Consider the following 26,689-nt stretch of genomic DNA (forward strand, 5'->3'; position numbering starts at 1 on the left):
TGTTACGCAACAGGGTGTAGTCTCAGTTGGAAGAGTTTCATTGCAAACACAACTTTACACAGAGTATAAGAAATAGTCATACAGATTATAAGGACAAAATGCTTTCATAAAAAGAATGCCCAGTCCTGAAAAGTACTGAATTATTAATGAAAGTGTGGTTTAAACATGTTTCGAGATGCATTCCAACAAGCCTGTAAATAATAGTCAAAATTTATTTTGTTAGACAAATAGGTGACATTATCGATACTAGTAAACCTGTTGATTCAGTCACTGTATCCTCGTGGCAATTTGTTGTTATGGTGACACTTTTAAATTTCAGATTTGTTTACCTTTGAGGTTAGTTTGTCTTTAATGTTTCTCGTGTGTAGAGTAGTGATCTATTTAATAAGTGTTTTGTTTTCTCTCGGCAGGATATTCATTCTTGAGCAGGAAGAAGTGATTTTTGTATTCAGCTATGGGGTCATCCAGTACTTGCTTTTGTGCATCCTTCAGGCAGCATTGGCTTCGGTCACACAGCTTGAGGCTGTTGCCAATGGGCATCACTGTGGGGGTCCGGATGGGAGTTTGTCGGGGACGGCCAGCTCGTCCCACGCATCCCCCGATCGGACTACGACTGTGGCTGCCCGGGATACTGCCCACATTGAGGCTGATCCCTCACCTGTGGTAGAGTGGGAGGTCGTCTCGAGGTGTGGCCGGGGGCGAAAGACATTCCGGAGGACAGAACGGAAGGCCTCTCCAGTTTGTCTGACGAACCGGTTTCAGGCTCTGTCTGCGGCCGGAAATGGCTGCTTTTCCTGTTCCAGAGGTTGCCCCTCAGTCTGCAAGATCCGGGCAGTCGCAGAGGGTGGGCTTACTCGCAGTTGGGAGGTCCAACGTCAGGCGCGTAATGGGGCCCCTTAGGGATATGGCAGCAAGAGAGGGGAAGAAAACCAATGTGCACTCCGTGTGCATAACGGGGGGAGTCATTCCAGATGTGGAAAGGGTCCTTCCAGATGCCATGAAGGGTACAGGGTGCACCCATCTGCAGGTGGTCGCTCATGTCGGCACCAATGATGTGTGTCGCTATGGATCGGAGGAAATACTCTCTGGCTTCCGGCGGCTCTCTGATTTGGTGAAGACTGCCAGTCTCGCTAGCGGGATGAAAGCAGAGCTCACCATCTGCAGCATCGTCGACAGGACTGACTGCGGACCTTTGGTACAGAGCCGAGTGGAGGGTCTGAATCAGAGGCTGAGACGGTTCTGCGATCGTGTGGGCTGCAGATTCCTCGACTTGCGCCATAGGGTGGTGGGGTTTCGGGTTCCGCTGGATAGGTCAGGAGTCCAATGCACGCAGCAAGCGGTTACACGGGTAGCAGGGGTTGTGTGGCGTGGACGGGGCGGTTTTTAGGTTAAATGGCCTCGGGCAAGTACATAAAGGGCAACAGCCTCAAAGGGTGCGGGGCAAAGTCAGGACGTGCGGGGACCAAGCAGCAATCGGTATTGTAATTGTAAACTGTCGAAGCTGCATTGGTAAAGTACCGGAACTTCAAGCGCTGATTGAAAGCACCGAAGCTGAAATCGTTATAGGTACAGAAAGCTGGCTGAAGCCAGAGATAAATTCAGCAGAAATTTTTACAAAGGCACAGACGGTGTTTAGAAAGGATAGATTGCAAGCAACCAGTGGTGGCGTGTTTGTCGCTGTTAGTAGTAGTTTACCCTGTAGTGAAGTAGAAGTGGATAGTTCCTGTGAAATATTATGGGTGGCGGTTACACTCAAAAACCGAGCTAGGTTAATAATTGGCTCCTTTTACCGACCTCCCGACTCAGCAGCATTAGTGGCAGAACAACTGAGAGAAAATTTGGAATACATTCCACATATATTTTCTAAGCATATTATAGTCTTAGGTGGAGTTTTCAATTTACCAGATATAGACAGGGACACTCAGATGTTTAGGACGGGTGGTAGGGACAGAGCATCGAGTGACATTATACTGAGTGCACTATCCGAAAATTACCTCGAGCAATTAAACAGAGAACCGACTCGTGGAGACCTACTCTTGGACTTACTGATAACAAACAGACCCGCACTTTTCGACTATGTAAGTGCAGAACAGAGAATCAGTAATCATAAGGCCGTTGCAGCATCCCTGAATATGGAAATAAATAGGAATATAAAAAAAGGGAGGAAGGTTTATCTGTTTAGCAAGAGTAATAGAAGGCAGATTTCAGACTACCTAACAGATCAAAACGAAAATTTCTGTTCCGACACTGACAATGTTGAGTGTTTATGGAAAAAGTTCAAGGCAATCGTAAAATGCGTTTTAGACAGGTACGTGCCGAGTAAAACTGTGAGGGACGGGAAAAACCCACCGTGGTTCAACAACAAAGTTAGGAAACTACTGCGAAAGCAAAGAGAGCTTCACTCCAAGTTTAAACGCAGCCAAAACCTCTCAGACAAACAGAACCTAAACGACGTCAAAGTTAGCGTAAGGAGGGCTATGCGTGAAGCGTTCAGTGAATTCGAAAGTAAAATTCTATGTACCGACTTGACAGAAAATCCTAGGAAGTTCTGGTCTTACGTTAAATCTGTAAGTGGCTCGAAACAGCATATCCAGACACTCCGGGATGATGATGGCATTGAAACAGAGGATGACACGCGTAAAGCTGAAATACTAAACACCTTTTTCCAAAGCTGTTTCACAGAGGAAGAACGCGCTGCAGTTCCTTCTCTAAATCCTCGCACAAACGAAAAAATGGCTGACATCGAAATAAGTGTCCAAGGAATAGAAAAGCAACTGGAATCACTCAACAGAGGAAAGTCCACTGGACCTGACGGGATACCAATTCGATTCTACACAGAGTACGCGAAAGAACTTGCCCCCCTTCTAACAGCTGTGTACCGCAAGTCTCTAGAGGAACGGAAGGTTCCAAATGATTGGAAAACAGCACAGATAGTCCCAGTCTTCAAGAAGGGTCGTCGAGCAGATGCGCAAAACTATAGACCTATATCTCTGACGTCGATCTGTTGTAGAATTTTAGAACATGTTTTTTGCTCGAGTATCATGTCGTTTTTGGAAACCCAGAATTTACTCTGGAGGAATCAACATGGATTCCGGAAACAGCGATCGTGTGAGACCCAACTCGCTTTATTTGTTCATGAGACCCAGAAAATATTAGATACAGGATCCCAGGTAGATGCTATTTTTCTTGACTTCCGGAAGGCGTTCGATACAGTTCCGCACTGTCGCCTGATAAACAAAGTAAGAGCCTACGGAATATCAGACCAGCTGTGTGGCTGGATTGAAGAGTTTTTAAGCAAACAGAACACAGCATGTTGTTATCAATGGAGAGACGTCTACAGACGTTAAAGTAACCTCTGGCGTGCCACAGGGGAGTGTTATGGGACCATTGTTTTTCACAATATATATAAATGACCTAGTAGACAGTGTCTGAAGATCCATGCGGCTTTTCGCGGATGATGCTGTAGTATACAGAGAAGTTGCAGCATTAGAAAATTGCAGCGAAATGCAGGAAGATCTGCAGCGGATAGGCACTTGGTGCAGGGAGTGGCAACTGACCCTTAACATAGACAAATTTAGTGTATTGCGAATACATAGAAAGAAGGATCCTTTATTGTATGATTATATGATAGCGGAACAAACACTGGTAGCAGTTACTTCTGTAAAATATCTGGGAGTATGCGTGCGGAACGATTTGAAGTGGAATGATCATATAAAATTAATTGTTGGTAAGGCGGGTACCAAGTTGAGATTCATTGGGAGAGTCCTTAGAAAATGTAGTCCATCAACAAGGGAGGTGGCTTACAAAACACTCGTTCGACCTATACTTGTGGGATCCGTACCAGATCGGGTTGACGGAGGAGATAGAGAAGATCCAAAGAAGAGCGGCGCATTTGGATACCGTGATAGCGTTACGGAAATCTTTAGCAAACTCAAGTGGCAGACTCGGCAAGAGAGGGAGGCGCTCTGCATCGCGGTGTAGCTTGCTCGCCAGGTTTCGAGAGGGTGCGTTTCTGGATGAGGTATCGAATATATTGCTTCCCCCTACTTATACCTCCCGAGGAGATCAGGAATGTAAAATTAGAGAGATTCGAGTGCGCACGGAGGCTTTCAGACAGTCGTTCTTCCCGCGAACTATACGCGACTGGAACAGAAAAGGGAGGTAATGACAGTGGCACGTAAAGTGCCCTCCGCCACACACCGTTGGGTGGCTTGCGGAGTATAAATGTAGATGTAGATGTAGATGAACTGGGTAAAGGTCCGGAGCCCTAGGATTTGAATACGGAGTAGGATCGGAAACTAACGCTTAATAATTTTTTTCTCCGCTGATATTGCAGCTGGACTGTTACAATTTCACGACGATATACAGGATGATTCACGAAGATATGCAAATATAATATGAAGCCATCGCAAAACTGTATGAGGATAAAGAAAAGCACATGTCCCAGACGCGTATATGCAGTAGTTTTCTAGAACATCCGGAGAAGCAAAGAAGTAATTTCGTAAATTTTTTTAGTTTATTAAGTACTTGACCCAATTTGTTTTTTAAACTGCAAACAATTGCACAAAGTTTTCAGCAGAAGTTGTAGAGAATTTAATTTTGGGAAAATGATGGTACTAACGTTAACTGAAACTGTATGAATGGGTCAGATAATCTGCTTTTTATAATACCATAGCACACGTGAATTCATGTTAAACCGGCAAAAAGCTCAGTGTTAAGTAAGTTGTACAGTGTACATATAATTTCACAATACATTCACATGGGACATGTTTTTATTAGATTCACCAGACCAATAACAAAAAAATAAATCGCAATCATGCTTTACTTTAACCTCGTACAGTTTGGCGACGGCTTCATATTAGTGAAGTTGCTAAATTTCAGGCAAAATCTTTTATTAGACGTAACTCCGTAACTAAACATTTGCGGACCTATGTTTATATGAACTTTTTTCTTTAGATTTACTTGTAGAATAACATATTAAAATATTTGCATATCTTCGTGAATCATCACATAGTTTGAAGTTTGCGCAACAGAAGGTATTTTGCTTTCATGCGCAGCTCTAGCTAGAGAAGCCTGAACTACGAAACAAACATGGTTTCCCTGTTACCGTCGTCAACTTGCAAAGAGCAGGGTAGTGTAGTTCAATATTTGTGGGCTAAAGGGCATAAACCGAGTCAAGTTCACATGAGTGTGCATGGCCTGTGTAGGGACGACTTCATGGACTATAGCAGTATCTCCAGGTGGCGTACATTCTTCCAAGAGTGCCGTGTGAACATCAGTGATTCATCACGCTCCGGGCGGCAGGTAATATTTTCAACCCGCAGAACTTCGGGGCCATTGAGAGACCGCTGTGAAAGTTGCAGCCTACATTAAAACTTTGGTTAAGTCATACCGTGCCCTTCGTGACAAACGGCACAGCATTAATACTGACGGTGCCAAACTTCTTCATGAGAATGCTGGACTCCATGTTGCTGCTTCTGTTTGCGACAATATCGTCAAATTTGAGTGGGAGGAGCTCCAGCATCCACTATACAGTCCGGACTTTCATCTGTTTGGTTCCATGAAGAAATGCCTGGTTGTCCAATGCTTTGTGACAGATGCGGAAGTGAAATCACCAGTCTGCAGACAGCTATACTCCAACGAAAAGGACGTCTACGAACAGGGCATATTAAAACTGGTACCACTGTAGAAGAAACGTGTTGAGAACGTTCGTGACTACGTAGAAAAGTAGGTAGAAGATGTACGTTCATTAGTGATTTTTTATTTCATTACATATTAAACTTTTTGGTAATAAAATTCCGATCTTCCCTCGTATTTCTTATGATTTCTCACTTGACGACTCGGCAAACTGTAATTCCATTTATAATTTAAACAGGAACGATTAAAAACTTCCTGGAAGGTAATAACATTGTGTCGAGCCAGGAGTCGAACCAGACGTAGCTTCTGAGGTCAAGGACTGTAATAACTCAGCTACCCAAGCAGGACTTAACGACCAAATTTCACAATTTGATTTCGGACAATACCTCATCTCCTACTTTCCAAACACTACAGAAATTCTCCTGTGGAAGCTGTGAGAACAGGTCGTGAGTCATGCTTGAGTAGCTCAATAGGTAGAGCACTTTCCCACAAAAGGCAAAGCTCCGAGTTCGAATCCCAGTCCAGTGACAGTTTCAATCTGCCAGAAACTTTCATTTTAGCACACGCTATGCTGCAGAGTGAAAAATTCATTCTAAGAGCGATTTCGTTCATATATTTATAAGAACCTTTTGTTGCATGGGATCCATCCCCTCCCCAAAGTTTGTCTAGTTGTTTGTAGTACATATGGTACAGAACTACAACACCCAGTATAGCTAGCCATTTATTATCACTAAATTTTATTGTATTAAATTTTTGTTGTTGTGTTGGATATCCTGTCAGACGCACAGTTCGTCGGTTATTTCGTTACGTTGATTGCACAAGTGTCACAGCGGATTATAGTATGAAATTAGGAAGTTCAAGAAAGTAAGGAATAATCATAACATAGTAACATTATGTGCTACACTTGAATTTGAATGCGGAAATATTTTTCCCCACAAAGGTGTTCTCAGTGAGCAATCTAATGCGTCTCATCGCCCAGTTCTAATTGTTCGCTCTTCTTTCTTCACCTCCAAGCCCCATTCTCTTTTATATTCGCGGCATGTTCACCTAAGCTCTCGCCCGTAGTGGAATTTGTTTATCGTGTAAGGAAAATACCTTTCTCAATGTGTGTCAATGATATTCATTTAAAAACTTCTCTGATGGGGCTCTCTCGCTAGATTACCCTGAGAAATCCTCTTCATGTGTGCAAAACTACAGTAACTTACACGTACTTCGACCTGTTTATTGTTGCTTAGTCTCTCCCTCTGCAGTTTTTACCTCTCACCCGTCAGTACCAAATTAACTATTTCTTGACGCCTCAGAAAGTGTTTACTATCAGTCAGACACTTCTTTTAATCAAGTAACACTATAAATTTCTTTTCTCGTCTTTCGATTCAGTACCCATGCATTAGTTGCTTGAGTTACTATCTAATCTTCAGCATTCTCCTGTAACATCACATTTGAAAAGCTTGTATTGCCAGCATGCCAGCACTATGTATTGTCCATGTTTTCTTTCAATACAAATGGTTCAAATGGCTCTGAGCACTATGGGACTCAACTGCGCTGGTCATTAGTCCCCTAGAACTTAGAACTACTTAAACCTAACTAACCTAAGGACATCACACACACCCATACCCGAGGCAGGATTCGAACCTGCGACCGTAGCAGCAGCGCGGCTCCGGACTGGAGCGCCTAGAACCGCACGGCCACCGCGGCCGGCCTTTCAATACAAAGATATACTCCAGATAAAAAAATGTCTGTCAGAAAATTTCGTCTGGCGAGTACATCAGGCAGAAAAACGACGTTAAAGAGTGGCAATCTGTCAAGACTGTAACCACATTTACGGTAACAACCTGTGTGAGCATGTATTTGTCATGCTGTATAGTTGGTGCAGTGGATAGAGTTTTTGGTTAGCATGCAGGAGGTTGATGGTTCGATCCTGGGTTGACGCATATGTTTTTTATTTGGTAAGTGTAGTTCAGGTGGTACGGTATCTGACATCGTAATCGTCAACAGCGATTGCAGCGGGTCCTCTAGGAAACATTTGCACTTACATACTACAGTCGTAGAAATGGAAGATTGGTCAGCTTTGAAAGAAGCCATTTGCACGTCGTAGGCGTGAATTTATTCGCACTACTTCATCTAGTAGACATGAAACCTGTTTTCCTTGTACCCTCTTCCAATGGTCCCATATATTAGTACCAACTATGTTCTTGCCTTGTTCAAGTCCGTTACATTTCGTTAGGGCCTTATGTTACCAGTAGGACTAGCAACGTGCTTTGCAAATAATCTCTATGAGCCGTGTTGCGCGTCGCATTGGTGCCGTTGGTACGTTGGCATCGTGTAATGAGGATAGCGGCATCTCGCTTTCTTCTTGTGTTTACTGGCGCCACTACGTTTGCTAGGATTGTCTGCCTGCGAGTGGCAGCAGCAACGGTTATCAATATCTAGTACGTTGGTACTATCTTTGGAGGGACGTCAAGTTTTTTCCAGGTCAGAGTGTGTCGGAGAGTTCGGTTTGGACAGAGCAGCAGTAAGGTCCGGCAGTGCTAGGACATGCCGGGACCACTGGCGGCACGCAGGCACTGCCGGATCGAGGGGCTGTAGTTGCGAGGGCCACAACCTCGTTGTCTACCGGACCCTGAACGTTTGAGTTGAGTGAACATCAACACAGTAGTGAAACCTCCACTATTTTGAGATCACGCCGTTTGTTCCCACGTTGCTGCTCGCAGGGTCGCTGAGATGAAGAGCAACGAGTGGAGTGATTGGAGTTGGCGAAATTAATTACCCGTCATCCAATTCTTATTATTAATCATTGAATTCCTTGTGTTATTACTGGTGTATTTTTCTGCCTAGTGGCCACTAAAACCCCAGTTACCTGCCCTGGTGGTTAGCGTATTTTCGCAGCACTGTACCTTTCCTCGCCTTGCCGCTGCTGTCCAGTAAGGCATGCAAATCGACAGCCTCCTTGATTGTGGTTCGGATATTTTGTTTCTTTTGGACTACTTTGGTCATAGTGGTTCCTTCTGCTTCTGGATGTTCTAACCATCGAATTCTGAAGACACAGTGCTGTCCGTCAGTTCCGCCTTGCCTGGGTTATTCCATCGTTGTATTGGTTATCAGACGTTAGGTAGATTTTGCAAGAGTTTTGGTCTGCGTTTAAACTGTCACTAGATCGAGTTGCCATCCGGTTAAGTGGATACAACTCTTGGCTGCCTGTCTCATCGTTTACGAAGTAGAGCGACTTTCCCAGGTCGAACCGTGGAGCACTGTCTGAGGCCCACTTCTCTCTTCATTTGGTCAGATTATGATTATGGTTTTTTTATTATTACTTTTTGGGCCTTCAGCCGACAAAGAGTTGGAATTTCTTGTTAATAAGGCCTTCAGCTGTTAGTGTAGCTTGTCTTAAGAAATTTTAATTAGGAAAAATATCTCAACACTGAAATGTTGATGATTCTTCTTTAAATATCTGTCGAAGAAGTTAAATTGCTTCTCAAAAATTTGTTATCCAGGCCTTCATCCATCCAGCTGTTTTTTTGAGTTATTACTATTGGGGCTTTCAGCCGACAAATAATTTGAATTTCTGGTCAATAAGGCCTTCAGCCGTGAGTGCAACTTGCTTAAGAATTTTTTTGGTTAGACATTGTGTCTTAACAGTCAAATTTGATAATTGTTCCTTATTGTCAACTTTATTTGCAACTGTTTCCAAAGAAAGTGTACATGATTAAAAAAAAATGAGCAATCAACAGTAACTGACTACGGCCCCGTCCACACCGAATCCTGCCTTTCCCTAAGTACCAGGTCTCAGTCCAAACTCGATACTATTTGTGTGTGTTATCACCATGGTCCCACTAATTATGTCTTTCAACAGTGGTAACCGGATTCTCTTTAGTATGTATCTCAATACATAATTACTATTATTCTATCAATGGGATTGTGGAAGCATCACGCCCATCACAGTTAAGGTAACAGCGTAATTCGAAACTGAACATTTCAAAATTAGCAGTGTCGGGATGAATCAAGCAGAACAGTATCTGTTAGAGGGGTAATGTACGTCAGATGGAACAGCACGCAGGACTGACGGCGTGTTTATACTGTATGGGCTGTCCGTCAGACAGAGCAGAGTAACGCGCCCGTGACAGTCTCAAGCACACATGCGCACACGTATCAAATTTTCTCATTGTAAACCTCTAAACCAATGTGACAGACGTATGGCATACATAAACGATGAGTATGTGGATATGATTCTGGTCCTTGGTGATCTGAGAACCGGCCTTGTGTTGCCGCTCGTGAATATGCTACTAGATATTCTCGTCGGCTCCATCCATATAAAAATGTGTTTGGTTGTCTCGAGCTGCGCCTTTGGGAGGTAGGTTCTCTCCTTCACTTGTCAGAGGTCGTCCATGGACTTGCCGTACTCCAGCTACTGAGGAAGCTATTCTAGAGGTCTTGCGTTATGCACCATGAACCTCAGCAAAGAACACGCAGCGTAGCAAGGCAGGTGTGTGTCTCGAAATACGTGGTCGTTAATGTACAGCAAGAGCATGGGCAGCACCCCAATCATTATGCTTTCCCACAACATTTGCATCCTGCAAATCACCATCAGCGTACGCAGTTCTGTGAATGGTCCCAACAACAACAGGAAGCCAACGATGACGTCGTGAACACCGTAATATGGTCAGATGAAGCAGCATTCACTTTTGAGGGTGTCTTCAATAAGCACAATCCACATAATTGGTGTGAGTTTAACCCGCACGTCACCCACGACCGTGAGTATCAACGTCTGGGATGGAATACTGCACGACAGGTGCTTGGGCCCCTACATGTTGCCTGACCGATTGACAGCACGAAGGTATCATGCATTCCTCTCGAACTATCTGCCTGATGCGCTGGAAGATGTTTCACTAAATGTTTGGCGGAGGATATGGTTCCCACATGTTGGTGCACCTACACACTCTAGAATTAATGTGCGACAGTATTTGGACAGGGAAATGTCTCGGACGTGGAGGTCCACTTCTAGGGCCACCACATTCACTTGACCTAAATCCCCTGGATTTCTTCCTGTGGAGACACCTGAAGGAGCACGTGTACTCTACTCCACCGCCGAATGTGGAAGAATTGGGAGCGCGTGTTCATGCTGGTCTTGTTACTGTGTGATCCGACGGGTTGCGCAATGTTTGGACGTGCAGGGAGGTCGCTGTGAGCATCTGTTGTTCTGAGGACAACGTGCCGGTCGCTGCGGCCGAGCGGTTCTAGGCGCTTCAGTCCGGAGCCGCGCTACTGCTACGGTCCTAGGTTCGAATCCTGCCTCGGGCATGGATGTGTGTGATGTCCTTAGGTTAGTTAGGTTTAAGTAGTTCTAAGTCTAGAGGACTGATGACCTAAGATGCTAAGTCCCATAGTGCTTAGAGCCATTTGAACCATTTGAGGAGAACGTATTCTGTTGTGAAGGTCATGCAGTCATTAATATGGAAATTATTATTGTCACTGGTTGCTAATGTTCGACATCTGAGCGCTCATATTACATGTAGTATGACAAACAAGTGTTTTGTTATTCTACTGTGCCATCATCTTTAGCATTTCGATATTGATATTGGTTTTGTAGTTATTCAGTCCTATGAGAGGTCATTTGTTTTAACTGTCTATTTCTTATCTGTCTAACCACGTATTTGTTATGTTCAGCGTTACAATATGTGACCTAATAAATGGTGCATATTACAGTATGAAATATCGAAATGAAATTAGCAAATAAAAAAATGGTCCACAACCCAGGACCGAAACCTCGATCTCCTGCATGCTAACCTAATATTCTATGCCCTTTTTTTCCTTCAAAGCACTTATTTAAGACAATCAATTAAAATAGATCAAAAGAAGTCATTTCGACAAAAACCAAAGGTTAAATCAGAAAAACGTATGTGATGGAATAAGATGTTAATTTTAACGTGCCCACACCTTCTTTCCTCCGTCACTTCTACATCGTGGAACATTTAAATCCAAACAAGAATGTCCACAAAAAAAGCCGGGATTTCATTTCATCCAATTCCTTGTCGATGAAAAACAAGTTACAGCATATTAGAAAAAAGCTAACGATAACGTGGCATCCTGAGCCACGTCCAATTTGCTGTGGCCATATATTGGAAAAAGGCACACGGATCTGCGTAATATCCACTCACCATCACGTGGTGGACATAATGTCCAAGAAGCCACACGATGGCATTGTTCTACGACCGGGGAAAGAAGGCTGAATCGGGACGCACTAGAACCTCCCCCGAGATAGCCGCCTCCGACGTCCGGTGGAGAGAAGCCAGTTGTCGGCGAAGCCATCTCCAATGGCCATGACTGCAGGAGATCAAACGATGATATAATGTATCAGTTTCATGGCAACGATTGCAACGATCCGTCACAATACGAAAAAGTCGCACTTTGGTAGGAACAATATCATGAACAACTTGGTACCAGGAGGACGGGAAAATCGCGAGGCTAACGTTAGACCAAACAATATTCCAATTCGTTTCTGGCGACAGGGTTTCCACGGAGGGAATACTATGAGGAATTGGCCAGCGGCTTAACAGCATTTTTAGGAAGATATTTGCGTGGGAAAGGATATTACTCCTAAATAACTAACTTTAAGAAAAAATTCCTTAGCGTGCCGTAGTTTATAACTAATCCTACCAATATCTACTGCAGGTGTTAAACTCGCCGGTTGGATACAGCCATGAAGACGAGCTGTAAGTGACAGGGTGGGGGGGGGGGGGGCATAGACATGTTAAAACGATGCGACGGATAAACAAGGCAGAAGCCTTAACCCGAATGTCAGGGAGGCCCAAACCTCCCAGCAGACGGGGGCGCGTCATGACCTCATAACGCACGGGAAATATAGAGTTGCGGCAGATAAACCTGCCAGTTAAACTTTGCAACCTGCGGTACATCATCGCAGGAAGTAGAAAGGTTTGTGCAATAAAATAAGCCTTACTTAACACATACGTTCCCATGGCCCGGACCTTATGAAGAAGTGAGAGGGAGCGACGCTTGTGTTCAATGATCCATCTTTAGCGGACAACTGTCAGTTATAAAACCTAACGATCGATATCGGGTGACCTTCAAACCCTATGGAATGTCAACAGCGTCAGATCCTCGCAAACTGAGTAAGCGACATTTCTGATCATTAACCCGCGCTCCCATAAGATGACAAAAGGCGTCCAAAACTTCCTTCAGCAGTGATATATCATCATGGGTACGAAGAAAAACCATAAATTCATCAGCATATGCCCGAAAGGTAAACCTTTCTCCCATCAGCGACCAGCCACCCAAACGAGCAGCTATAGATTGCAATAAGGGTTCCACAAAAACAGCACATAGAGCGACATAGATAATGGACTCCCTTGAAGGACACCCTGACACACCGCGATGGGAGAAGTAAGACAGCCATTTACTTCAATGGACGCCCGAATACCAGTAATTAGAGAGCTAAACAGTCGTCATGCAGCATCGTTAAAAAAACCAGTCGTCAAGACTCGCGTAAGGAATCCATGATTAACGCAGTCGAACGCGTGGTGAAAATCAACGAAAAGCAAAGCGCTGGGCACGGGAATGGTGGAAGCAATCGAAATTAAATCACGACATTCAGCAACGGGAGTCAGGAGAGTACGACCCGAAAGACAACTTTGATGGCTCGCGATGATGGTAGCCAACAATACCGATAGTCTGCTGTTTACCGCTCGCTCCACTATGTTATAATCATAGTTGAGGAGGGTTACCGGGCGGACCTGATCCACACGCCAAACGTCCCGGCGTTTTGGGGATCAGGACAATTTTAGCAGCCTTAAAGCTGGGCGGGAGAAGGCCTCCGTGAAATACTTAATTCACCACAGAAGTTATCGTATCTCCTACCAGGGGCCAAAATCGAATGTAAAATTCTTTGGGAAGGCCATCAAAGCCAGGCGATTTGTGGGAGAGAGAACGAGCCACAATATCAAATGTATCATCACGATGGAATACAGAGAAAAGCTCTTCCAGGAGAGCTGGCGTAACAACACTATCAAGGAGGGACGTAAAATCAACAGACGGTGGTCCGTCTGAATCCACTTCAGTATAAAGTTCGGAAAAGTACTGGTCAAGTTCACGTATGATATCAGATTGGGAGGACCACTCACGCCCGTCTAGAGAACGAATGGTAGAAAGACACGTCCTTTGAGATCGCTTGTGAAGCCGAAGAAGATGATAGAGAGAGGTCAAATCATCCTGTACGACTGAACGAGGCTGGGAACGCAATCGGACACCATCCATTTGCCTACGTTTGAGTTGTAGAAGTTTTTCCTTTAGACGGTGGACGTTGACGACTCGCAAGGGGGCATCACGAACATTGTCGTAAAGAACGCGAAGGACAGCATAATAAAATTCCCAGCTCGCCTTATTTCAGTCGCTTGTTCAGCGCTAGACTGCTTGAGTGTATTTTGAATCAGAGGTTTAGCAAAAGTAACCCACCATTCTAGAAGTGAGGAATAACTCGCCTGGGACTGGGTTGTACGTCGCCATACGTCTGCGATGATGCCTTCCAGAGAGGGGTCCGTGAGATGTAGAGTGTTTTGCTTCCATAAAGGGCGCGAAAGATGGACCCGCTGCGGGACGTGGTTAACAGTCATTGAAACAGCACAGTGATCAGTGAATCTCGCAGGAATTACATCAATCGATAGAAGCTGACTACATATGGGGACAGATAAACCTTGAAGTAGCTGTAAAAAACGTAAACCGCACCAATGTAGGATAACGGCAAACCCAAGCATCTTGGAGATGGAAGGACGTCACAATATCATTAAGTTCATGACTACATGTGTAATTTGGGGTCTGATCTACACGACGTAAGAGCAGTTAAAATCGCCCCCCAACAAAACCTTGCGCGGTCTCCGTCTGAGTAAACAAACAACTTCTTCCTTATAAAACCGTGCGCGATTGGATGAACGACCGGATCCAGAAGGAGCAGAAAGAAAAACTGAGGTGAGGTCATAAAAACTACAGCCTATACCGCGATCGGCCATCGTCTAGCGTTTCGAAGTCCGTCAGCGGGATTCCATCTCGATAAAGAATGAGTAGCTTCGACACAAGCGGCGCTGCGGCACGGAACAAAGTTAACTACGACCTGCCCGCTCGACGCGCAAGGCGACACGATGCACTGCACCAACTGTACAGCACGACTGATATGTGCTGACGGAGATTGTTACCGTACATGTGGTTACAGTGTTTACAGATTGCCACTCTTTAACGTCATTTTTCTTCCGGATGTACACGCTGGACGAAATTTTGTGAAAGACTTCTTTTTATCGCTGGCATGTGAGGAGTCGCTCTGCGAAATCCGAGTGCGCTTCACCCTTTATATCATTAGGTTAATCTGTATCTCCACAACCATGTTGTCCAATAATCTGTATCCCTTTTCGGGAAAGCTTTTCTTGTTATTGACAGTCTACGTTCTACATATATTCTTTACTTCGGCCACCGTTAGTTATTTTGCTGGCCAGTTAGCAAAATTCGTCTACCACTTTTAGTGTTTCATATACTCAGTGTCGGCTGATTTAATTAGAATACAACCAATTACCTCTATCTCATTTTTGTTGATTTTTTTTGTACAATCTCTTTTCCAGACATTATTAATTCTGTTCCACTTACTCCCGAGGCGCGCGGGATTAGCCGAGCGGTCTTGGGCGCTGCAGTCATGGACTGTGAGGCTGGTCCCGGCGGAGGTTCGAGTCCTCCCTCGGGCAGGGGTGTGTGTGTTTGTCCTTAGGGACTGATGATCTTAGCAGTTAAGTCCCATAAGATTTCACACATTATTTATCTCCCGAGTCATAACAATCTCTCAGGCAAATCTTATAGTTTTCTTTTCAGTGAACATTAACTGCCGGCCGCGGTGGTCTCGCGGTTCTAGGCGCGCAGTCCGGAACCGTGCGGCTGCTACGGTCGCAGGTTCGAATCCTGCCTCGGGCATGGATGTGTGTGATGTCCTTAGGTTAGGTAGGTTTAAGTAGTTCTAAGTTCTAGGGGACTAATGACCACAGCAGTTGAGTCCCATAGTGCTCAGAGCCATTTGAACATTAACTCGTTTTCAGAATTACTCCTTGGGTCTTTATTGGTGCTCACTGTGCAGACTGAACAAAATGAGGAATAGACTACAAACCTGTGCCACTTCCTTATGAACTAGAGCTTCGCTTTCATGCACTTATCTCGTATAACTGCAATCTTGTTTTTGACTGACCTTCTGGCCTTTGCATCGTATGCCTGATAACTTCAGAATATTTATCTACTGTGCATAACTGCTGTTACCTGTTTCACTTTCATAAACCAAAATTAACATGTTATGCCGCCATCTGACGACACTGGTCACGCTACAGACACCGACCTGCTCCTGTACAGAGTGAGCTCCAAGGCAGTAGATGAGGACCTGAGCGCTGATGGTGGGCACGCAGGCCACGCACTTGAGCAGCGCGGCGCCGCTCTCGGAGCTCTGTGAACACACAGACGAGGGGTAATGAGATAACAGTTCCACCAGGCCATGTTTTTTTTTTTTTTTTTTTTTTTTTTGCAGCGCGACAATTCTGTGGCATTACAGATCGATGCCACTCTCACTGGCGTATCACAGTTGGCAACAGAGATGCACGTTTGCAACAGACGCTGATAGCGGTCGCACGGAGACCTGGCGGGTCCAATGATGCGTGCGTGCTGAGCAACGCCGTCAGCTGCTACAGCTGCTGTATTTGCGCCACCTGCTGCCGCGACACAGTATGGCCGGCAGCAGCTGCACTCCGCAATCTGAGTCGTAGTCTTCGACCGTCTTCAGTCTTAGTCAGCCTTCACAGACGCTTCGCCTATTGATAGTGGAAGCCTCACACTGGACGATGCTCTTTTGCTTCTTAAACTGGACTTTATTGCTGTTTATTCTATTGTGAAGTTTCTTCGCAACTCTTGGAGAAAACTACAAATTAAGTAAAATTTCTGTTTACTGTATTTATGTGTTTGCTAATCATTTCTGATTCTGTCCCGCTTCCCTACGATGAGAGCTGCTGCACCATTCTATAGCCAATCTCTCCTTACCATTGTGTACGAATTAGTATGTAACACATTCCATCCCTGAAATACTATAGTGAAACACCAACAAAATATCTATCTACTACTACAATGACCATTTTGTTTACTGGTTACACATTTTCTTAGATGAACGAACACTTGGAAGTCAGAGAGTATCAAACCTGTCAAAAATGGCGGATGTTCCAAAGATTCGTCGTTTCGCGTTTTTCTACTAATTCAGTTTCCCATTGTCGAAAGATCTTTTATGCATCGTCCAAATGATTTGGCTGCATATCACTTTCTTCTGCAGTCCAGGGCACTTCCGGATGTCTCGATTTTCGGGCTAGTCCCAAAAAATTGTATAATATTCACAGAAATTATATCACCCTGTACAAGATAATCAATGATACAAGTCCCTTTTGCAATTTCACCTTTCTTTCGCAAGGACGCCGCCAACCGTACAGTTCTGTGATAACTGTTTCATTTCTAGCAAAAAGTGATGAAGTCATACATATATGTCGGCGCACATATCTGCAGGGAGCGATCTGTCATCGGTGAATAGGAAATCTTTTGCAGGCAAGACCGCTTGGTATTTTTATTTTATTTCGCAATGACAGATTTCGACAGAATTTTGCTCTTGTCATCGGTTCTACAATGTACCACACATAAAGTAGTTACAAAGAGAACTTATCACTGTGTACAAACTAGCACGTCAGTGATAAGATATACATAAGCATTAGTTTACGTACCTTTGGAATTTCTTATTACAAATACAATGGTAGCACTTTCCACTCATAAGGAACGACACAACATTCGTTTCTCAAACACATAAAAGAAATTTAAAATATCTGCCAGCTGTGTACTCAAGAGTGTAGGTAAACTAATAGAAAGAGCAGTTGTAGACGCAGCACATCACAGAAAGAATTAAGCGCGCTAGCAGCCTATGGCAGAGAGTGAATGTGACATGCATGGGCATGTACTTATGAACCCAGCGCACTGGTTGTTCGCTGGTGATTTGGCTAATTCGCCTTTAAGGAATGGTCTTAATTAAATCATCCAGGATATGGAGTGCAAGTCAAGGGATACTGTACTAGTATATGATATGTGTTCTGCCTATTCACATTAGAACAGGCAAAACAGGCATTAGAACTGGCAGTATTTGCCTTAAGTTCGTACCTATGTGGATGTCAAATACCCCCTGCAATATATATTGCATACCATGGTGTAACGATTCTCCAGTGTAGTTGATATAAGAATGTCAATTAATAATTCCCCAGTATATTACTGTAACATGTAACATGTTAAGTATCATTATGTGCACACGTTCGCCACCTGTTGGCTGTTCAGGTTATCGGTCATACTGCTGAAGGCAGTGTGCCTGCTCAGTTCTTCCTGTGGGCTGTGACTGCACTTTGTATATGTTTATCTACACTTCTGGGCATATAGTTGGTGCAATGGATATTTTATATGTTCTTTTTCATGTGTTTAACAAACCAATGTGGTGTCGTTTCCTATGAGTAGAAACTGCTCTCATTGCATTGTTGGCATGTATAGATGTTAATAAGAAATTCAAAAGACATGCCCCCACACCACCCCTTCCTTCCGCCTCCTTGATTTTTATGTCACCATCCATGGCCATCCTAATCACCTCACCCCCAACCCTCAAGTACCTTGGTGTCACCCTTGACCGTTGCCTTTCGTGGACCCCCATCTCCAGGCGAACCAAGCCAAGGCATGCTCCCAACTCTGCCTCCTCAAACTCCTTTATGGCCACACATGAGTTCTGGACCCTTCCACCATCCTCCACACTTATAAATCCCTCATCCACCCCATCCTCTGCTATGCCCATCCCTCCTGGATCTCCGCCCCTCCCACCTACTGTAAGTCCCTCCAAATCCTTGAACGCCACGTGCTCCACGGCCACGTGCTCCACGGCCACGTGCTCCGCCTCGCCTATCACATCTGTCTCCCATCCCCCCCACAGATCCTATACAACTTGATTCCCTTCCCCCACCTTCTCCTTTTCCTCGAACAGATACAGATCCTTTACACCTCCTACAAGCTCGATCCTCCACACCCGCTTGTGTCTCCCATCCTCGCTCATCCCAGCCCGCTGCCACGCCTGTATTCTTGCATCCCACCTGCTCTCCACCTTCACACCCTCCATACGCTTTCCCAAGGTGGCTTCCGCTAACTCCACCTCCCAGATGATGCCCTTGTCCCGCCCGTCTACCCCTCCTACCTGCTCTGACTCTCCCCTCCTGTTCCCCCCTTTCCCTTCTCTCCCTCCTCACCTTCCTTTTCCCCCCTCCTCTCTCCCATGTCTCCTGCTTCCACCCCTCTTCCCAGGCTTCCAACCCTTCCCCTCTCTCCTGCCCCCAACTCTTTCTTCTTTCTCCCACTGGCTCCACCCCCCCCCTCCTTCCCACCCTCCTGCCTCTCCCTTTCACCTGGAGGCAGCCCCCCCCCTTCGTCAGTGTGAGTGCTTCGCCGATGATTGTCGCCAGTGTTTCTGTGTGTCAGTGTCTCTCCGTCTGTGTACAGTGTCTTCATCAGTGTTATCTACTACATTCGTGTCTCCACCTGGATGTCTTCATCTGTTCAACTGGTGCCACCCTTCCTTTATAGTGCCTTCCGTCGAACGACTTCTAATTTATTGTGCAGTGTTCCTCATATGTTTACCATGCATTTTATGTTTTCTCTGTCTTCCGTGTCTGTATGTTGTATCTCTTGGCCGAAGAGTGGCGCATGTAGGCCGCTGCCAGCCCACCTCAGCTGAGGCATGAAATAACAATAAAGGAAAAAAAAACCATGCCCCCACATGCATCCTCTACGACCTCATCCCCTTCCCCCATCATCTTCTTTTCCTCAAACACATCTGCACCCTGTACATCATCCGCTGACTTGATCCCTCTCATCCTCTGGCATACCCCTTCCTCTCCACCCCGAGCCCGTTGCCACACCTTTACCATTGTGTCCTACACTCTCTCCATCTCCACACCCTCCATCTCCATTCCCAATGCTACTTCCAGCACCTACCTCTCCTGGACGACATCCTGATATCTACCCCTCTTACCAACTGTAACCCCACCTTCCCTCTCCTCCTCCTCAGGGCTCCCTCTCCCCTCCTCTTCCCTTCCCCTGAGCTGTTTTCCTCCCTCCTATGCCCTCCCTATCCTGTGCTCCCCTCTGTTTCTCTGCACTCCCTCTTGACTTGCCTTCCCTCTTCATCTCCCACCCCTCTTGGTGCGTGCCCTGCCCCACTTTTTTCATTTCCTCCCACCCCTGCTGCAACCCCACCCTCACTGCATCTTTCTCTCCCTTCTTATTCCGTCCTTCACCAGGTCCCTACCACCAGTTTTTATCCTCTGTGTGTGCTCCATCGCTTACAGTGGTTTTTTAATTGTCTCTCACTCTGTGTGTTTTTATACTGTGGCCGACTTTTGACTTGTGGTTGTGACTCCAGTGCATTTTAAGTGCCCACAAATCACCGACTGTGTTGTTTGAACTTTATGTCGACTTTTTTTAACTGTCCTCTAATGTTGGTGTATATTTTAACACTTTGCCATCTGCACGTCTCGTACAAATTGATTCACTTGGCACCAGCAGCGCTAATTCGGATCACTTGGCTTGTCACTGGCCACTTGTCACCTTTCTGTTGATGACAAGCTTCAAAGACATTGACATCTGCGCACTTTAATTTTTCTGGAAATCCTCTATTTTGCTGTAACGTTCCACAAACTCGAATTTTCTTTTCACGTAACTTCTCTGCAAGTTCTACACTGTTATAGTAATTATCCATGTAGAGGTGATGCCACTTTCCATAAGAAGGTGTCAATAGTTCCATCACTGTTTTTGCTAAATGTTGTGCAGCGCCGGAATATAACTTGAATGAGGAAATGTATCCCGTAATCGAATCACACAGCATCCGAATGAGTATGACATATTTCGTAATTTTCAACAGATTGTAAACTTTAAAAGTTAACTGTCCACGCCATGCTATCATTCCTTCATTAACTGAGATGATTTGACTTGGATTAAACGTTTATTTAAACTTTTTGGGAAAATAATCAATTACGAATTATACTTTGAAAAGCCGGTTGGCATTATCCAGTTTATTGTTATTGTCGGAAAAATGTAAAAATGGTAATAATATTCGTCTGAATCGGTTGCGGGACATCGTTTTGCGAAATATCAGTGTGTCTATCAACGGATTCGTTGACCAGTAATCATCAATAGTAGCTTTTTTTACAATTCCCATAAGGATAGTAAACCCAAACCATTTTCTAAATTCGGGTCCTGTAACATATACAAATTTGGCATTTTTTTCCAGTTTCCTTCTACTGCAATTTTGACTCTAATATCTGTTGGTTTCGTTGGTAATATATTCAAATAGATCGTTCCCAATATATAAAATGGTTCAAATGTCTCTGAGCACTATGGGACATCTGAGGTCGTCAGTCCCCTAGAACTTAGAACTACTTAAACCTAACTAGCCTAAGGACATCACACACATCCATGCCCGAGGATTCGAACCTGCGACGGTAGCGGTCGCGCGGTTCCAGACTGAAGCGCCTAGAACCGCTCAGCCACAGCGGCCCCAATATATAATTCTACGATACCCACAACACTCTGTGTATCTTTGGGAAATATGTGTGGACCCGGAGATCCTTCGAATTTATTATTGGTCCTCTGTAAATCTTAGTCCGCCTTCTTCGTCTGATTCACGTAAAACAGCTGGCAACCATAGCGTTCGCCGAATGCATCTTCGACGTATTTCACTATCTTCCAACGATTCTGCTTCACTTTCATTTTTTTGATATCCAATGTCTTCTTCCCAATGGGCCAAGTCGTCCGGAACGTCAGACAAGACGTCCACACATTCATCGTAAATAATCGTATCGTCTCTTTCGTCTGCCATGATGAAAGTGCACAAGTGCCCATAAAAACAGAAAACTTATTGACGTCTGTACCTTATTGTTACCTAAGAACAAAACACTAACAGAATCAAAAAGGTACGAAAGTGCTGTCACTAGCCACTATGCGATACTATGCTCATGACACCAGTGTGGTGTCGCCGGTCAGTGAGCGATACTACGCACACAATACCACTGTGGTGTTGCTGGTCGTTGGCGGCTATTTCGCACATGAAAGCACTGTGGTGTCGCCGGACGGCAATGTGTTAACTTCCATTGTCTCCATTTACTGTGTTTTTATATCCGCCTTTTTCTGTCCCTTTTTATGTGTAAGTTTCCTCTTATTTTCTGTGCACCACTCCGATGAAGAGCGGTGGATTGTGCCGCTGCCAGCCCTCCCCTGCCCGTGTGGGGCAGGGGAATGAAACTACAATAAAGAAAAAAAATCAAAGACATGTGAACTAATGTTTATGTACATCTTATCACTGAAGTTTGTAGAGTGTTAAGTACTGTTTGTAAAGGTTGTGTTTTTGGTACATTGTAGATCTGATGATGACAGCAAGATTCTGTCGAAACCGGTCATTATGAAATATAACGAAAGTACCAACTGATCTTGGCCGCTGAAGCTTGCCCATCCACAAGTGTTACATATCGTTACAAATCAGTACAACCTTTGCAAGGGTTCTTTTTCAGACAGCTCAACATTACTAAGACATTTTCGCATTTGCTATTCGTCAGCATTTAGCAGATGTAGGATCAGTTCTGCTCATAATAAATTCTTTGTTACACAGGAGTAACGAGATGATTCCTCTGGAAATTTTCCTTCCTACATTTACCTTAGGCAAGCTTGTGCTTCATCTGGAACATCTGTGGGATATTAAATCCTACCTCTCATTCTTCACTGCAGAAATACACTGAAGTGCCAGAGAAACTGGTATAGACACGCGTATTCAAATACAGAGATATGTAAACATGCAGAATACGGCGCTATCGTCGGCAATGGCTATGTAAGATAACAAGTATCAGGTGCAATTGTTAGATGGGCTACTGCTGCTATACCGACATGTTATCAAGATTTAAGTGAGTTTGGACGTGATGTTATTGTCGGTGCACGACCGATGGGACACAGCATCTCCGAGGTAGCGATGAAGTGGGGATTTTCCTGTACGACCATTTCATGAGCATCTCGTGAATATCAGGAATCCAGTAAAACATAAAACCTCCGACATCGCTGCTGCTGGCAAAAGATCCTGTAAGAACGGGACCAACGATGACAGAAGAGAATCGATCAACGTGACAGAAGAGCAACCCTTCCGCAAACTGCTGCAGATTTCAATGCTAGGCCATCAACATGTGTGATGTGTGAGTGTACTAATCATTCAACGAAACATCATCGATATGGGCTTTCGGAGCGTGGTCTGACGAGTCTCATTTCAAATTGTATGGAGCGGATGGACATGTACGGGTATGGATACAAACTCATGAATCCATGGACCCTGAATGTCAGCAGGGGACTGTTCAAGCTGGTGGAGGCACTGTAATGGTGTGGGGTCCCCGGATACATCTACACACGACTCAGATGGTTGACACGTACGTAAGCATTCTGCCTGATAACTTGCATCCCCTCATGACCGCTGTGCATTCCGGGAAGCAGTTCCAGCAGGACAATGCGACATCCCTTACGTCCAGAATTGCTACAGAGTGGCTCCGGTAACATTCTTCTGAGTTTAAACCCTTCCGCTGGCCACCAAACTCCCCAGACACGAACATAATTGAGCATATCTGGAATGCCTTGGAACGTGCTTTTCAGAAGAGACCTCCCCCGCTCGTACTCTTACTGATTTATGGACACCCCTGCAGTATTCACGGTTGTCAGTTCTCTCGAGCGCTACTTCTGACTTTTGTCGAGTCCATGCTACGTCATGTTGTGGCATTTCTGTGTGCTCGCGGGGGCTCTACACGATATTAGATAGGTGTACCAGTTTCTTTGGCTCTTCTGTGTATAAAACTGAAACACGAGCTTGATGTAAAAATATCTGTCAGTCTCGAATACAGGATCTAGTTACAAAGTAAGCGAGAAATTCTGGTTATATACTGAAGCTAAATACGACAGGTTTGTTTTCACTGATCAATGCACCGATGGCATTAACTGGGTAAACACTGTTTCAACACGAAGATAAAACTACATTCGGAATAGCCCTCTTAGGTTACACAGCAGTCTTATTTTATATACGTGTTGAATATTCTAAGTGGTAAGTACTTGTTAGAAACTATTTGATTATGAATATGAGATTAGATATGCATGTGTAATAAGAGACTTGGTCTTCTTACTTCTTTTATGTGGCTAGTAGATTTTATTTAAGGCGAAATAATGTATGTTGATTCAAAGAATCCGTTTCTCTATCGCTTGCAGCACAGTGCATAATCCTGAGGTTCACTTCATTGTTTATCAGAGAGTATTTTGTGTCAGTTGTCTGGAAAAAGTGGATCTGCCAAGTATTTGTAGCCTGAAGGATTCTGGATGTGGACAGAGCTTATCTGTTTGCTCATGCAGAATCAGAAACATGTCTGAAAAGATTGTTTGTAGATGTTAGATTTGTGGTGAACCTCCATGCCAATAAGATTCTCGTAAGCGAACACATCCAATACACTCCTCGACAACTGGTCAAAACAGCTTATTTATTGCTGTCCAACCACATCTTCCTTCCCAGTTTCCCAATACCGTATGTGTTGTGCTTGGTAGACGCAGAGACCACATCGCAAATCTACCTAAAGCATCAGAGGCTGATAGTTCGACAATGTGATCAGTATGAGTGATTGTGTCCAACAAAACAGTGCACCAAGAGGTAGTCACTTCTAGACACTATGATGAATCTAACTGGGCAAGCAAAAACATCAGTTCTCGCCAAGGGTTTCCATCACACAGGTTGCTCCCTAAACAAATCATCAGTGGAGTGAAACAGGCCATCAAGGGACTCGCATCTAAAGCGATTGAAGAAATTCATCGAACGTTACTGTGCTTCTCCTCAAACCGGCTACTTGGAGGAGGTGGCGAGAGTTCTAAATGATACAGCCTACAAAAAAGTTGAGGGAATCCAAATGCATTGACGCAAAGAAGATGAAGGCATTTCTGAGTTCCTTGGGTTTAATGCAACATACCTTGAAGCTTTTCAAACCAAAGCCACAAACAAGCGTCATCTCGTTTGTACTGTCACGTCGTAACCCTGATCAAGTCCATATCCGAAAGCAGGGCCGACAACGAAGTACAACACTTTTCGTTGATAGTAAGTTTGCTACGAACAGCAACATACAAACAGGATAGAACTGAATTCCTGAACGGAGAGTGCTGCTGTTTATACAAGTATCAAATATTCCAGAATATACTAACTATGAACACCACAGTGAACGCATTATTGTAGCCAAGACAGACTTGAAGCCCACACCCACTACAGTAACACAAGTTCATATGCCAAAAAGCTTCGCATATCATGAAGAGATTGAGAAATCGTATGATGAGATTAAAGAAATGATTCAGATAGTTAAGGAAGAAAAAAATTTAATAGTAATGTGGGAGTGGAATTCGATGGTAGGAAAAGGAGGAGAAGGAAAAATGGTAGGTGAATGTTGGCCGGAGGACAAGAATGAAACACAGCCGCCTGGTAGAATTTTGCACAGAGCGTAAATTAATCAACGCTAACACTTGTTTTAAGAATCATGAAAGAAGAGTGTATATGTGGAAGACACCTAGAGACAATGGAAGGTTTCAGATTGATTATATAATGGTAAGACAGAGATCTCGGGACCAGATTTTAAATTGTAAGACGTTTTCCGGGTAGACGTCGACTTTGACCACAATTTATTAGCTATAAATTGTAGATTAAACCTGAAGAAATTGCAAAGAAGGTAGGAATCGATGGAAATTTGACCTGGTTCAAATGGCTCTGAGCACTATGCGACTTAACTTCTGAGGTCATCAGTCGCCTTGAACTTAGAACTAATTAAACCTAACTAACCTAAGGACATCACACACATCCATGCCCGAGGCAGGATTCGAACCTGCGACCTTAGCGGTCGCTCGGCTCCAGACTGTAGCGCCTAGAACCGCACGGCCACTCCTGCCGACGAAATTTGACCTGGATAAGCTGAAAGGACCAGAGGTGTTTGGGAGTTTCAGAGGGAATCTTAGAGAACGATTGATAAGGACAGGGGAAATGAATACATTAGAAGAAGAATAGATAGCTTTGAAAGAGGAAATAGTGACGGCAGCAGAGGATCAAGTAGGTAAAAAGACGAGGGCTATTAGAAATCCTTGGGTAACACAGGAGATATTGCATTTAAATGACGAAAGGAAAAAAACATAACAATGCAATAAATGAAGCAGAAGAAAGGGAATAGAAAAGTCTAAAAAATGAGATTGACAGGAATTGTAAAATGGTTAAGCAAGAATGGCTAGAAGACAGCTGTGAGGATTTAGTAGCATATATCACTAGGGGAAAGATAGATACCGCCTTCAGGAAAATTAAAGAGTCCTTTGGCGAAAAGAGAACCACTTGCATTAATATAAAGAGTTCAGATGGAAAACCAGTCATAAGCAAAGAAGAGAAAGATGAAAGATGGAAGGAGTATATTTAGGGTCTGTATAAGGGAGATGTACTTGAGAGTAATATTATCGAGAATAGAAAACATTCCTTTAGAACTACCGATAGCCTTGGGAGAGCCAGCCGTTACAGAACTCTTCCATGGTATATGAGACAGGCGAAATACCCTCGGACTTCAGGAAGAATGTAATAACTCCAATTCCAAAAAAAAGCAGGTGCCGACAGTTGTGAAAATTACCGAAATATCAGTTTGATAAGTCATGTCCGCAAAACACTAACACGAATTCTTTACAGAATACTGGAAAAACTGGTAGAAGCTGACCTCTGGGAAGATCAGTTTGGATTCCGGAGAAATGTAGGAACACGTGAGGCAATACTGGCCCGACGAATTATCTTAAAAAGTAGGTTAAGGAAAGGCAAACCACGTTTATAGGATTTATAGACTTATGAAAAGCTTTTGACAATGTCGACTGGAATACTCTCTTTGAAATTCTGAGAGTAGCA

General features: G+C 44.2%; 1 protein-coding gene across 2 annotated transcripts in view; it reads right to left on the reverse strand.

Annotated features, from left to right (window-relative positions):
* The window catches only part of LOC126260115 (uncharacterized), an 83,062-nt gene that overhangs the window by 25,085 nt on the left and 31,288 nt on the right, over positions 1-26,689 (reverse strand). For both annotated transcript variants that reach the window (XM_049957352.1, XM_049957351.1), the window contains one exon: positions 16,007-16,111. In XM_049957352.1, the coding sequence (XP_049813309.1) occupies positions 16,007-16,111 (105 nt within the window). The remainder of the gene's footprint in view (positions 1-16,006; positions 16,112-26,689) is intronic.

This window comes from Schistocerca nitens, chromosome 5, assembly GCF_023898315.1.
Source record: "Schistocerca nitens isolate TAMUIC-IGC-003100 chromosome 5, iqSchNite1.1, whole genome shotgun sequence".
Taxonomy (NCBI): Eukaryota; Metazoa; Arthropoda; class Insecta; order Orthoptera; family Acrididae; genus Schistocerca; species Schistocerca nitens.